At 42.5% G+C, this 14117-nt stretch overlaps 1 protein-coding gene and 1 long non-coding RNA gene across 6 annotated transcripts in view; one reads left to right on the forward strand and one right to left on the reverse strand.

Annotated features, from left to right (window-relative positions):
* The window catches only part of RASGEF1A (RasGEF domain family member 1A), a 160910-nt gene that overhangs the window by 24635 nt on the left and 122158 nt on the right, over positions 1-14117 (reverse strand). The window contains exon 1 of one of the 4 annotated variants that reach the window (XM_021400411.1): positions 869-1046. The exons of 2 other annotated variants lie outside the window; for them this stretch is intronic. In XM_021400411.1, coding sequence (XP_021256086.1) covers positions 869-895 — 27 coding nt within the window. In that variant the 5' untranslated portion in view covers positions 896-1046. Of the gene's footprint in view, positions 1-10; positions 831-868; positions 1047-14117 lie in introns of those variants that run through there. One more of the 4 variants, XM_021400409.1, reaches the window with a different exon arrangement.
* The window catches only part of LOC110400508, a 228137-nt gene continuing 215330 nt past the window's right edge, over positions 1311-14117 (forward strand). For both annotated transcript variants that reach the window (XR_002439904.1, XR_002439901.1), the window contains exon 1: positions 1311-1375. This is a non-coding gene — a long non-coding RNA (uncharacterized LOC110400508). The remainder of the gene's footprint in view (positions 1376-14117) is intronic.

The raw sequence follows: 14117 nt of genomic DNA on the forward strand, positions 1-14117 counted from the left end.
ATTCTTCTACCGTAATGCACGTTCTTCCTCTCGAACTTCTACGCCGTTCCCGTTCCTTCTTCCAGCCGGGGCTGCACCCCCGCTGCGCTGTGCCGCCCCCACGGGCGCTGGGCGCGCTGCTGCGGCAGCAATGCCGCCAGTCCCAGGACTTGTCCATCGAGGTGGCAGCTGTACTCGTTCGTTAGGCTGGGTTTTGTGGCTTCACCGGCAGAGCTCGGGGCGGGCATCCGTGCTGTAGATGCGCTGCTGGGGCAATGCCGCTCCGGCCCGGTCCCGCGAAACAGCCGCGTCGCAGCGAGCAGCACCACGCTGCTGCGCAGCGGCCAGCAGCTGGGCTCCGTGCCCTCAACTTGTCAAAACGCAAAACGCGAGATCCAGGAGCGAAGAGAAAGAAACGAAAACTGCTGGTTCTGCCCCGGCGGGCGTTAAGGATGCTCGATATCTCGCAGCGTTCTCTGCTCTCCCTTAGGCTTGCAATGCGCAGGAACGTGCCGCAGCCCCGAGCCTCCGCAGCAGCGCTGCGCACCCGTTTACAGATGCGTTTTTTCCCTTGTAAGGACCGCGGCGGTCCCCCTGCCAGCTCCTGCTCGGGCTGGCGGAGGCTATCACAGGGCTGTAAGGGAAGTTGCCTGACGCCTCCAGCATCCACCGCACCGGTGCTGAAGGAGAACGGCCCGCGGTCAGGGCGCTCCTCGCGGCGTCGGTTGCGTTAAAGCCCCGTGTCGGACGGGGCTCCCACCTCCCTCCGGTCACGGAGCTCCCTGACGGCTGCGCGGGGCGTGCCGCCTCCGCCAGCTGCTCCGGACCCCGCTGCCGCCCGCTCCCCCGCTCCGCCACCTGCCGCCGCGCGCCGCCCCGCTGCGCTTACCCTCATCTTCTCGGGCGCCGCGCACATACGCGAGAGCCGGGCGCGGGCCGGCCGGCAGCACTGCGCCTCGCTCCCGCCGCCCGTGACGTCAGCGCCCAGCGCGGCGCCGGTTGGCTGAGAGCGAGCGTGGCCCGTTCAAACGGAGCCGTCGGCGGAGCGGGGGCGGCAGTGTGGCGGAGGGGTGCGGGGCTGAGCCGCAGCGGGCAGGGGAGGGCCCGGGCCGGCGTCTGGCGGCGGTCGTTTTTCTCAAAGCTCCCGTTCTCCGAGCGTCTGTTCTTCCCCGTACTTTCCGCGAGAAATAAGTCCCCGGTCCGAGCGGCCCTGAGCTGCGTCCGCTGCCCGGTCCCGCCGGGGAAGCGGTCCCGCGGGAAAAGGGAGCGGCGGGCGGAGGAGGAGGAAAAGGAGGGAGCCCTCCCGCCCGCCTGTTTACAGCCCCGTACGCGGCTGCACCTCCGTCATTAGCGCCGCGCTGACGGACGGCTCCGAGCCCTTCCTGCTAATCACTGGGTTGGTTCCTCCCGCTCTCAGAGATGCTTCTCGCTTCGCCTTGCCCAAGCGCAGCCACTCGGCGGCTCTGCGGGCGGACTGCCGGCCCCCGCCGCACGCCCACCCGCCCTGCAGCTCGGGAGCAGCCGGGGCTTTCTGTTCCCCTGGCTTCGCTTTTCTCACATAAACGCGTTTTTCCCATCCTGCTTCTTGGTTTGCTTGGTTCGGGATGACTTAGCGTTTGTCCTACGGTCTCCGGGCATTCATTCGTTTCGTTTTCCTTATTGTCGGTATTTATCTAATGGGTCCGGGTGACTGTAGCAGAAGGCTTCGCTGGTTTCCATGGTGATTAACGTGGGAGAAGCCCTCGGAAGGCGGTACCGGTGTGGGTAGCGGGTTGGCGTATGTGTTGGCAGAGTGCGCACCCCGGGGTGTAAGGAATGCTCACAATTGCTAGCTAAGGTTGAGTTTGAGGACAAACACTGTCATCCATCTCCAAAAGATGGAGATTTGAAAAAGATGGGTAGTTATTTCTTCTGGTCCCGCTTTGCTCCCGAATTCCTTCTTGGTGTCCAGATCTTAACAGATCTCCTCCAGAGTTCCTTTTCACTATGTAAAATGAGCTTTTGAGGAGCCCCTTACTTTTCTGCCACCCCTTCCTTTTTATTTCCCCCGCCACCTCTAGGCTGTCCTCCCCAGTGCTCAGTGCATGTCCCGGCTGCGCAAGCTGTGCCCGTGACCCTGGCTGCAGCACCAGGGCCTGCCCGCTTATGGAAACACCTTCAGGTTCTCATAAAATATTATGAGAAGCAGGAGATGGGAATACATAGATTAATGCTGTGTAATAAGATATGGAAAGAGTTATTTTTGAAGACTTCAAGCCCCTTTTACTTAACACAGCCGACAACAACAGCAAATCTGAAAATAAGTGCACCCAAAGGACAAGCATCAGCTCTTCTGTTTCTGTGCTGATCTGCCTTTCCACCTTGCTCAAATGTTTGCTTAGACTTGTAAAAGTATCCATCAATTAACGTTTGCAAAACACACACAGATCTATTCAAATTGTTGTAAAACAGCCCCTGTTCTTTTTGTGTTTCCCATGTTCATTTTCTGCTTTCTGTGGCTCAGCAGATTCTGTTCGGATTTTTTTTGTCTGTCTGCGTAAAGAATGTGTGGTGTGTTTGTTTCTTGTGTGTGTATATGCAAATCTTTTTGTATGTGTGCGCACATACATATATGTTGACGTGTGTTGGAGAAAGTAAGGGAAACATTCTTTTTCTTGCACGCGCAACGCTCAGGTTTTGGGGCGCTGTATCGTGCCACCTTGCAATGTTGCTGGAAAGGCGACATTTATAAATCAGAGAAGCTGGAGGCCCAAATTCAGCTCACGTAGCATGCAATGAGTGAATCAGTTTACCATTTTGCTTCCATTTCTTTTTCTGTAAAGTGTGAATGATGACCTTTAGCTAGCTGTATTCTGAATGTTGAAATCTGGAGATACAGAAACTCTCCAAGGTATAATTGTTTTCTGTAGTTATGTAAGCTCTGTTCCTCAACAAATTGCTTGCATTTTGAAGATGTTTTCATTAGGCATTGCCTCATGTTATTGGTGGGTGGACCCTAGAGCAAGTTTAATCAGTGCAGTTTGTACTTGTTCTGTAGCTTGCTAGAAAAACAACTTGAGGCAACGCTGCGCTGGTTCAGTCGGGCCGGTCAGGGGAATCTCTTGCTGCAGAGTGAGTCAGCAGCACTGATGCCTGCCTGTCTCAATCCTGCTAGTTGCTTCAGCCTAATACCAGCTAACGTCAGCACATAGAGTATAACATCTTCTATTATCTAATGAACTGGATTGGTATTTTCAATATTTGGGTTCTGTTCCTGCTCCTGCTGCAGTCTCGCTGTCCGAGCTATCTAATCCCACTACGCCTCAGGAAAAATCTGTTGGTTTTCTTTTTTTTTCCAGTGGTCTTAGAAAACAGTATTTTGGAAACTTACTCAAATGTGCCTGTGTGTACATCTGAAACATAGCTGTGCTTAAGAAAAGCAAGTGACTTCGAATATCATTAATACTGATCTGAGGCTCTAACTTCAAGTACAAAGGGATTCTCCCAGAAATGCTGTCTTTGTAGTTGCCACTGTCAAGCTATGCACTTGTTGGTCACCTTCCACACAGATCGAGTTATTATCATTTGGCTTTATGTAACAGAGTATGTTGACATGATTTAAAGCCCCAGCATCTGCAGTGAAGGAAGCAAAGAGGGACAGAAACAAAGGAGACAAGAAGGAAAGTGGGCTAAATTGTGCATGGCATTCTTCACAGTGTAGTTTAAATACAAAAATGAGACAAAGCCCTCATCTTTGTCTTCTGAAGCAAGTCTGACTTGAACACAAACCTTGTTCCTTACTCTGAGTCTGAACTGCTGCCTGGGAACCTACAGGACCTTAGGAGTGGGCAGGGTATAGAGAAGCTCTGGATTTGCACGTTACATTTTGTTCCAACAATGCATTATACTTACATAACACTATGATTTGGGAAACCATTTTGATATACTTATTACAGGCATAGTTATAGCAGTATATTCTTGGCTATTACATTTCAGAAGGCTTTGATGTATATTGCCTAATACTGGCATTTGGAACATGGGAAAAAAGAGTGAATTAAATATGCACATTATGTTCATGGTTTTTATTTATAAGTGGTCTTGGCTATAGACTAAACAACTCTACCTGCATCTCAAATATGGAATTTGTCCAGGAAATGCCATCAAACTGCACAAGCAGTAATAATAGTGGTGTCAGATGGGGCTTTTGCGTGGACGCAAGCTAGAATGGAGCATTTAGAAGAACTTAAGCAGAATGTAGGTAAAGCTTCAAAGCCTCCAGCAAACATCTTTGTGGAATAATAGGTTTTTTAGTCTTATTTGTAGGGCTGCACAGATGTTCCAGGTTTCCTTGTTGCATACATATTTTAAGATTTGAAATTTGTTCTCAATTTTTAGACACATTTGAACATTCATCGATTTCAGAGAATCATGCTGCAGAATAACTTGATGGCACATTAATAACTTGTCAGCAGATGGGAGTGGGAGACAAGCTTCTAATCACGGTTCTGAACTGAGCCAGAGTTTTTAAGCTTGGAACGTGCAGTGAGGTTGAGTGCTGTAACCATCAGTCCATGGTTATTATCAACCATACCTCTCTCTCTCTCTCTTTATTTGACGTGGGACACAATGAATCTTTCCACACAGTAGTTTTGTCAGACCAATGAAGCCTGCTGTTTGGAAATGGCATTTTCCTTTTTTGGAATGTTTTGTTCAAGAGGTCTTGACCAGCTCTACGCCTGAGATATCCAGCAATTTTCAGAGCAAACCAAGCCAAAAACATGAACAGCTTGAGATGTCTTTCATTGCTGTATGCTTTCAGTACTACCTGAAATGGAAAGCTAGTTGTAAAAGTCACTCACCTACCTGTGGAACAAACTTTCCTTGGCATAAGGTCGGCTGTGTGACACACCATTGAGAGTACCTGTTATACTAATGCTCAGTACTCACCCTTGGATTGAGAGGAAAGTTCTTCCCCAGGATTTAGAGAGGGCATGGTGTTTATTCCCAGCTTTTTGTGCCTCTGGCAACACAGCAGACTTAACATAATGTGGCACACTTTGATTATGATATCAATGTAGCTCGTAAGTAGCAACTGAGGTGCTAATGGTTATTTTGGCACAGTTACCTAAAGAAGCTTGCTAGCAGCAAGTTTGATACCTGATTTTTGTGCATATTCTGTTCTTGGAATTCTGTTCTTTATATGAATTAGCTTGCCTGCTCACCTAGTTTTAAGGTACATTCAGTTGGGAGACATCACTGTGATGTATGGTGGATGTCTTTGTGTTCCTACTGGTGGGGATGAATCAAGTTTGTTTAAAAAACAACAACAAAAACCAATACACCCATTGACAGGTACACAAGAACAGATGAAAAGGGATGATATTTATAGAACCATAGAATGTCTGGGGTTGGAAAGGACCTCAAGGATCATCAAGTTCCAATCCCCGAACATCAGGTCATCTAAGTGCGTACAAGAGCTAGTCAAAGAGTGGGTGGCAGACAAAGATCTTGGAAAAAGATAGTTGGCTTAGCCAGCTCTGCTTGAAGGGCTGCTACAACATGTCATGCATAAATGCCAATTTAGGCAGTCAGGGTGTATTTGAACAGCTGCTTCTACTACAGTTGTAGATTAGTTCCATCCATATTTGTGCTGTATGTTTTCCGGAGATGTGGGAGGCTGCTCAGCATTTCTAATGCCTTGTTTTCAAAGAAAATATACAAAAAGCACATAAAGGCTGTTTTTTAGCATTCGTGAGTGCTTCGATCTGATTTTGACATAATCTGAAAGAACAGTATGTTAATGTAATATGCACTCTTTTTATTAATTTTTTTAGATTCTTTTAAAACTGAATTTTTAAAAGCAACTGATATTCAGTTTTAAATTGGGTTCAAGCTTGGGTTCAACATGAAGCAGTCCTGGGCTAATCCTAGCTAGTTTGCCCTTGGCTTGCATATTCATGCTTGCTGCTGTACCAGCTATTCCAAGAATGTGCCACCGTGCAGAAAGTGAAAATCAATTATGCCAAGAAGGGAGCATGTACGTTCATCAGCAATTTGGTGCCCAGGGGAAGGAAAATCTGCATGTCTGCTGATGTCAATCTTCTTGATATGGTATTTTTGTAAATGCATGTGGGTTGCTATTTTTTTTTTTTTTTAGAAAACAGCTCAACAAAAAGAGGCGTTTATTTTTAACATCACGATTAGCTGATCAAAATTGCCAGTCTGAAAAGTCAATCTTCTGTTTGCTTTAGCAGAACTTATGACAGCAACATTGTTAGTGTTCTCACATGTATGTATTTATTTATTTATTTATTTTTAATCTGTGGTTTTACACGTTTTATTTTAGATTTGATGGTGAGAAATTTTGGAGCAATGAGCTAATTTGCAGTAACTAACTTGCTTGCAGCTGTAGCTTTATACAAACAACTTTCCTTTGGACAAATGATCTATCTGTCTTACCTGAATTACCACAAGTAATTCAGTTCCCATGCATGTCTATTGCTGGGATTCTTTCTTGCTGACACTGACAAGAAGTTCAGCAATTATTGGGAAAATTTAGAGCGAGCTAAAGATCTACTCTGTTTACAGGAATTTAACTTAAGTTGTTGGTTTAATTCTGATGACTTTGGGATAGAACCTATGAGGAACCTCAAATCATGCATCTTAATAGTCATAGAATCATAGAATTAGCAAGGTTGGAAAAGTCCTACAAGATCATCCAGTCCAACCATCCACCTACTACCAATAACCCCACTAAACCATGTCTCTCAATGCTATATCTAAATGTTTCTTGAACACCTCCAGGGACGGTGACTCCACCACCTCCCTGGGCAGCCCATTCCAGCATCTGACCACTCTTTCAGAAAAGTAGTATTTCCTAATGTCCAGATAATATTTTGAGTGAAAGATAAAAATACTGAGAAAATAAATATGGATTAATTTTAGAAACTTGTCACCAAAATGCTAAGTATTCAAAAATGAACTTATTTTTAAGAAAACATTTTGATGACCAACGAGAGCTGACAAATACTTGTCTGACTCCCTACGTCCGCTTAGAAATGAGTGTGTATATTAGACTATGAGCTACGCTGAGTTTCAATATAGTTTGAGGCACGTGGAAAGAACTTGCCCCATTTTATCACAAGCATATTGCATGAACAAATGTGTATTGATTTGATGCCAAGTAATACAGAATATAGGATACTGTATTATACGCTTGTGTATTTATCCTGTCTTACATATTGTTGGACACAACCCAGACTATCCAAAAATAAACTTTTGAACATGATACACTAAATATGATGACCCTGTGTGGTCAGTTTTTGTAATAGATGAAGCTGAAGACTAATCTGCAGGTGAACAGTCCCCTACTAGATATGCATAAGCATTGAAAATAAAACATATATATACATATATATATGTATTTTGTGAGCTACATGTTTGTTACTGAAACTAACTGAACAATTGCTTAGTCTTCTGTCTTGCTAAAGGAGCTTGATGTAAATTGGTCAAAGAATTAACATGTCATTAAGGGTTGGGCCAAAGTAGCCCTGTCAATATCTGCATACGAAAATAAATGTATGCAAACTATAAACAAAGATTTAGGGTCTCCCTGGAGCTTTCATTTTCCCCGTTCTCAGTATTGACCAGGACATAATTCAAATAACTGATGATAAAAAGATAATGTGAACTTGGAATCTTTTTGACTTTACCCGTCAGCAGTCATCCAAAGGATAGCTATTTCACAGGATACCCACTTAAACAATCACCTTGTGCTGTGATGGACTTTTGTTGTTTGTTTTCTCTTCGGTTGAGGTGGAACACTTATTTATTTCAGTGTGGGTAGGATTGTAGGTATTGAAATTCTCCCTCATTCCTTTGCCTTTTTCAGGTTTGTTGTGCGAATATTAAAGACCATTTGGGAACTTATTGATATTTTATTTGAATGCTATGATTTTTATTCTCCAACCCCATCAGAATAAGGATGATCAAAGTATAAAACAGAGAGAGTACATTCAAGAGCCCTGAGTTCTGATGTGCCTGAGTCTCAACCTTACTGTTGCTGTTCACCTTACTCCAGCGGTGACAAAAAGCTGTCACTTCAGCAAGTGACTTCAAAGGGGATTCCCCAGGCACCAACATGTGGGAAACTTAAAGCTGATATCGTTTCCCGAGAGGAAGCACGTTTGTTCTTATGCTCGCTGGTGTTCCTCATCAGCTTCTTGGTCTGAAAGAGCTGTACATGCATTGAGCAGAGTTGGTTTTAGTCCTAGCTGTCTCTTAGCTCAGCCTTGGTGACTTTTAAAATTTAATTTAACTTAATTTATGGTTCTTTTTTGCTTTTGAAAATATTGTCACTTGATAGGGGATGCCAAATCTGGAAGAGCGGCCTCCACTAGTTCAGGAGTATATGTTCATTTCTATTATTTAGTTTTTTTTCCATAAATTTTCAAAACAACCTGGTATCCCTGTACATGCAAAATATGAAATGTTATCTAAAGCTCTCGCTAGTATATAGTGCATGTTGCATCATTTTTAAAAAGTGTAGCCAAAAATTAGTTTTAAATTACTTTGGATAGCAAGAATGAAATGAATTTTCCCCTTTCCTTCTGCTGGTGTGCCATATGAACTGTTTCACAGCTGCTTACTGTCCGAGTGAGATATGAGCTGGTGACATAAAAGTAAAACTTTCCAGTGCTTTCTGTGCTGTTGCAGATTTCCTGGACAGCCTTTTACTTTCCCAGTTAAAGGGAATTTTGATCAGGTAGTACTCTTATATTTCTGTAAAATCTATATATGCAGGAAATTAACTTCCATGTGCCTTATCTTCAAATGCAGGTATTTAATAGTAATGACTTAACTGTGTTGCAGTAGTGATTGATAACATTGAAAATCAGACTTTTTCTTCTTCTGTATTAGGATTTTCTTCTTCTGTAGAAGGATAATTCCTTATGAGTGTTTTATTGTTTGCTCTTTTCTCACTAGCTGCTCCCGCAGGGATTTATGCATGGCAAAGATGAGCCAGATATCTTAAATTGACAAGACATCACAAGGGGAATTACTTGTGCTATAGATTTAACTGAACAGATATCAGGCAGCCTAATCCTGGAATCAAAAACAAAACCTGTTTGCATGAAGTGTTGCAAGTGCATTGAGTTATTAAATAACCATCTTTTCAATTTCATCAATGAAGTCAAGCCTAAATTTTAATCAGTGAGATGCAAAATCACTTTGTTCTGTAAGTTCAGCGTGTTTTATAGACACAGTTAGGAGAGTTATCTACCAGAAAAGGAGATAAATGACATTGCCCTTACTTCCATGTTTCTCATTTGATCTGCTATGTTTCACTGGCATAATAATTAGGTGATATAGGGGGACTGCTGTATGCTCTTAGTAGCTTAAGTCAGACACATCCCACCTCTAACATTTGCCTCTGCTGAAGTAAAGAATGGTTTGCTCAAGTAGAACCATTTGGTTCTAGGAAATTGAATGGTAATTTTGAGGCAAAAGATGAAAAGCACTACATACATTAATGGTTCATATTAGTAGCTATTTTCTAAAGTAAATGAAAGCCTAGAATTGCCCTAGCATGTCATGATTTAGTAGATGATATTTCATAATAGCTTGTACATTAACTAACTTCTGTACCAGATGTACTATGAATTTGTTTGTTGAAATGTGTGCTTTATTGCTCTGTAGTTCCCAGTGAGTCTATTGACTGATACAATTTTTATTGTTGCTAAAGCATATTTACTGCTACCGAAATCTAGGGAATATGGGACTGTTTTATACAGTCACTTCATTTTTATGATGTACAAAACACTAACAAACATAAACTGAACTCAGTGAAGGAAAGCAACATAGGATTTTAGCAAAGGCATCTGTAAAGAATGGTACAGTTAACTTTATATATAAACAAGAAAAAGATCATCTCTGGCCTGTTGCCTGTTGCCCTTGTCAAGGGTGTCTAGTCCTCATTGCTAACAATGCCCAAGTGCCAGCCATTGCTTTACCGGAAAGGCTTTGTCACGTTGCTCACAATTACAGAGAACACGAGGCACTGGGGTAGATAGTGGAAAACCAAGTTCCTTAGAGTGCACAACAGAAGTAGTTATGTGTATCCTCCCATTCTTGCAATCTGCACTATTGTGATCATCTTCTGAGATCCAGTCTTTTTCACAAAATCCATGAAGTAAAGTAGAATTGCAGTAATAGAAGACAATGCTGGAATGCTTACTGGGACATCTTACCTGGTACCTAGTACAGACATCCAAGCAAGAATAGCTTACCCAGCTAGAAGCCCTTCTACCCAGAAATAGTTTATGCCTTAATTGAAATGCTAGATTTTTCAGGAAATTGGTAACTCTGCTGAAATTAATGGAGAGAGCCTGTTTAGCTTCCTTTGAGGATCTGGCTCAGTGTATGGTGATGCTGGATAAGGAGCCTCCTGGGATGCATGTTTTGACTGGGAACCAACTTCTAGCCTGCTATGGCAAATGATAATGGCTTTGAAATGTGTTTCACAAGAAGTTATCTGAATAAAAGAGTTAGAGGAAGTTTCATTGGGAAGTTAAGCTTCTAATACTACCTTGAAAACATCAGGAACACCCTTGAAAGCAATTTACAATCTGTCACAGAACTCTGTTTTGACATATGTTTTGTTAATTGAACTTCTGAGGATGTGCGACTCCAAACATCTCTGTTTAAGGAAGCAGTGTTGCTTACCTCTTTCGCATACTCACAGGTAAGCTAAACTTTCATCTTTACTTTACTTAGCATTACTGTTTCTATTAAAACCTAATACATTATTCATAACTGCTTCTAATTTTGGCCTAACTTTGAACTGGAGATAATTGGAATGTCTCCAATTGTTTTATGTGTTCACACATCAAAGAACATCAAGTCAGCAATCAGCATTGTTCTTGTGGTGTATGCGCATTTTAAAGAATGAGGAAATGTTTTTTGCTGGCGATATAGGGACATTCCCCATTCCTCCTTCAAAAATGAATCATAATGATATAATCAGAGGGGTGACCTAGGTTGTCATTTTTGCTATGTGTCTGGATCTCGGTACAAAACTCATTTTAAGGAACAGAACTAATCTGAATCACAGAATTTCCCTAGTTGGAAGGGACCCACAAGGAGCATAAAGCCCCAGGAAAAGGTGGGTTGCCTGTGTTACCTGATCACTCCTTCTGGTGCTGCAAGACTGTTATCCAGGAGTCAGCAGCACTTCCACATACCCACTGTTCTCTGAACAGCCTTTCCCTAGCATGTACTTCTAATGTCTGCAGTGTATAAAAATGTGGCAAACTGTATCTGGGAGATTAACATACTAAGCACTAAAGTGCTCTACTGAATAATTTGTAACGAGCCATATTACTCTTTTCTATAATCATAGGTCACTATTTTCATCACTGAAGTGAATGACCTCATCATTTTTCTTTACTGTTTTCCCTTATAGCCCTTTCTATATACAGTGATGACACACGTGACTGTTAAAATCACATTGTGCATATTTTGTTTTAAATGTGGACACAAACTGTCTCATTAGCATGCCTAGCAAAATTAAAAAGAAAAATAGTGATTTTTCTAATTCTTTTGTTAAACTCTAGACATACTCTCTGTCAAAGCAATTGTTAATATTCCTCACACCTAGGAACTGAGATCACAGCACTCCAAGCATCACAGCGCCGAACCCCAATTCAATACATGTAGGCAGTAATCACATGTATCTTGAAGTTGCCTGCTCAGTTTCCCACCAAGATCTCTGCTCAGTTCTGAAAGTAATAACCAAAGTTACTGCAGACTACAGGGGGCTGACATATCCTCCTTGGCAACAGATAAAAACTAGCAAAATAGTCAAAATTGGATTCAGATATCCATAGACAGCAGTAGGACTTGCAGCTATAACTGAAAATTTAATTCCTTCTTTTATAAATATATCCTGGCTCTTAGTTATTAATTAGGTAGGCTTCCCTATTGCTGTGTAGCACTTTTGTTTCTTACTTTGTGTCAAAAGAGATCTTTTGCTATTGATTTTTGAAGTGCTGAAGTGGTTAGAAAGGGAGAAATGTTTAATTATGCTCAACTGCTCTCAAGTACACTTTTGAAGATGACAGCTCTAATTTTTCTGTGATACTGTTTTCATTTGTGTAAATTATGTGTCATCCTGGGTTTTATCAAATTTTGGGCTCAATCCTGTGCACACAAGCATCTGTATGGCCACAGAGCTCCAGTAGTTATCTGTTCACCTTTTTTTTGGAAGTGGAGTCTGAGAGGGCTCTGAGAGTTAGTGCACCACTAACTGGGGAGCTGGTTAGATAAATTCACGCTGGTTTTGTGAATGCAAATAAAATTGAATCCTCAGTTGGTATGGTGAACTCTGGTCTGAGAAGTGGTCCGAAATGTTGCAATAGGACAAAATAATCTGCAGTTTGTCTTTGGGGAAGAAAATAACCCTTCCCCAGAAGTTCCCATTAAGGATTTGTCCAAACAGTGTAATAGCATGATTTCTTGATTCAGCACATTTGGCTACAAGGGAATGAGTTCAAAGCATTTGCTGTAACTGCATTGCTTTTGAAAGATTTGAATACTAATTCAACCACAAATAATATTATATCTTGTAAAAGCATCAATTGAGTCTTTAAAATTTGATATTTTACCCTTTGTTTTACAAAGGAAGTATACTGCTGGTATAGTAACCACAATGATATTTCATATTATTTTTTTATTTAGGTTTTTTTAAGCCTTAAATGTCCTAAATTTCACTAGAGACAAAAATGCCCAAGTTGTATGAAGGCACAATGTAAGGTTCTGTCTTTTTAAAGTGTCAAGGCTTAGACGACTTGTTTCTCTGCTGCAGCTCACAAGCAAGTGGGCCTCTGCAACAGGTGGAAATTTATTTCAAGTGTATTTGTTGTCTTCTTTTTCTTTCCTTCATATAATTGTAACATTTAACAGAAACAGCAATCTGGCATTGCAGTCCTCAAAACTGAGCTAGCTAAGTAATCCACCTGCATTCCTGATTGTTCTGAGGAGCATTTCTGTACTTTTACGGCAAGTGTCCCAGCACCATCTTTCATACCCTTTTTAGTGATAAAGTGTGTTCAGCTTTCAGCTACAAAGGACAAAAAGAGTTCACATCTGGGTACAAGTCAGAACAGCGAGCTGCATGCTCCCTCTGGCAGTCATGAAGATGATCAGGATTTTATTCATGTAGTTCTGTTTGTTTGTTTGAAGTATAGCTAATATTTGATAGAACTAAGAGCAAGCAGGAGGCTAGAGGAGCATTGAAAATGCAATGAATTTTTTTGGTGAACAACAAGAAAAGAAAAATGAGCCTGGGAAAGGCATCACCCTGTAAGCTTTTAACTTTTCCCCAGAGGCCCATCCTGCAGATCCCACGAGGCCCCATGGTCAGCTACCGGTGTGTTCTGCTGCCCGTCTCTTCCTCCCCCTGCTCCAGCTCCCTTCCTCCCCTTTCCCCAAGCCCCTACCAAAAGAAGAGCAACTGGGAGCCCACAAGTCACAGCCTTGCACTTTCAATCAAAGCAGAGCACTGAATAGCTGCCACTTGCAAGGAGATCAGTGAGTCCAGCGTCAAGGCCCTTGCATTAATGAGAAAGCAGTCTGCCCACCTTTGGAAACCTTTTAGCACTCCCTGAAGCTGCCTGGACCACACAGCTTGCATTTGCTGTAAATTTCCCCCCTGTGGCCACAGTTCTGTTTCCCTTTCTCTCCTTCATCTCTTGAAAATCAAATGTTCAAAGGTTATTTCTCTGCTCTTGCACAAGTAGATTGTGCAGTTTCTGGTCTTTACTGGCTCATTAGGAGATGCTCCTTCAGATTTTCTCCTTTCCCTGCCCCACTGATTGCAGTGAAAATCTAGGATAATTTATTTGGACTTAGAATTATAGACCAGGAAAATTGACGTTTGTTTCAGGCTTGCCAGGCGTGTGCACGGCACAGGTCCGAGCATTAGTTTTGGGTCTGAGGCTCAGTGGTTTCCACTCAGCCTTTTGACTCAAGCCTCTTGTTTAAGTTCACACCCAAGAAGTTTCATTTTGAATTTACAGAATGAGCCCTGAAAATCCAAATGCCAAGCTCTACCAGAACAGCTGCTGTTGTCTTTTACGGTCTGAACTACTTTACCAGCT

The sequence above is a fragment of the Numida meleagris genome, chromosome 5, assembly GCF_002078875.1.
Source record: "Numida meleagris isolate 19003 breed g44 Domestic line chromosome 5, NumMel1.0, whole genome shotgun sequence".
In the NCBI taxonomy this organism is placed as follows: Eukaryota; Metazoa; Chordata; class Aves; order Galliformes; family Numididae; genus Numida; species Numida meleagris.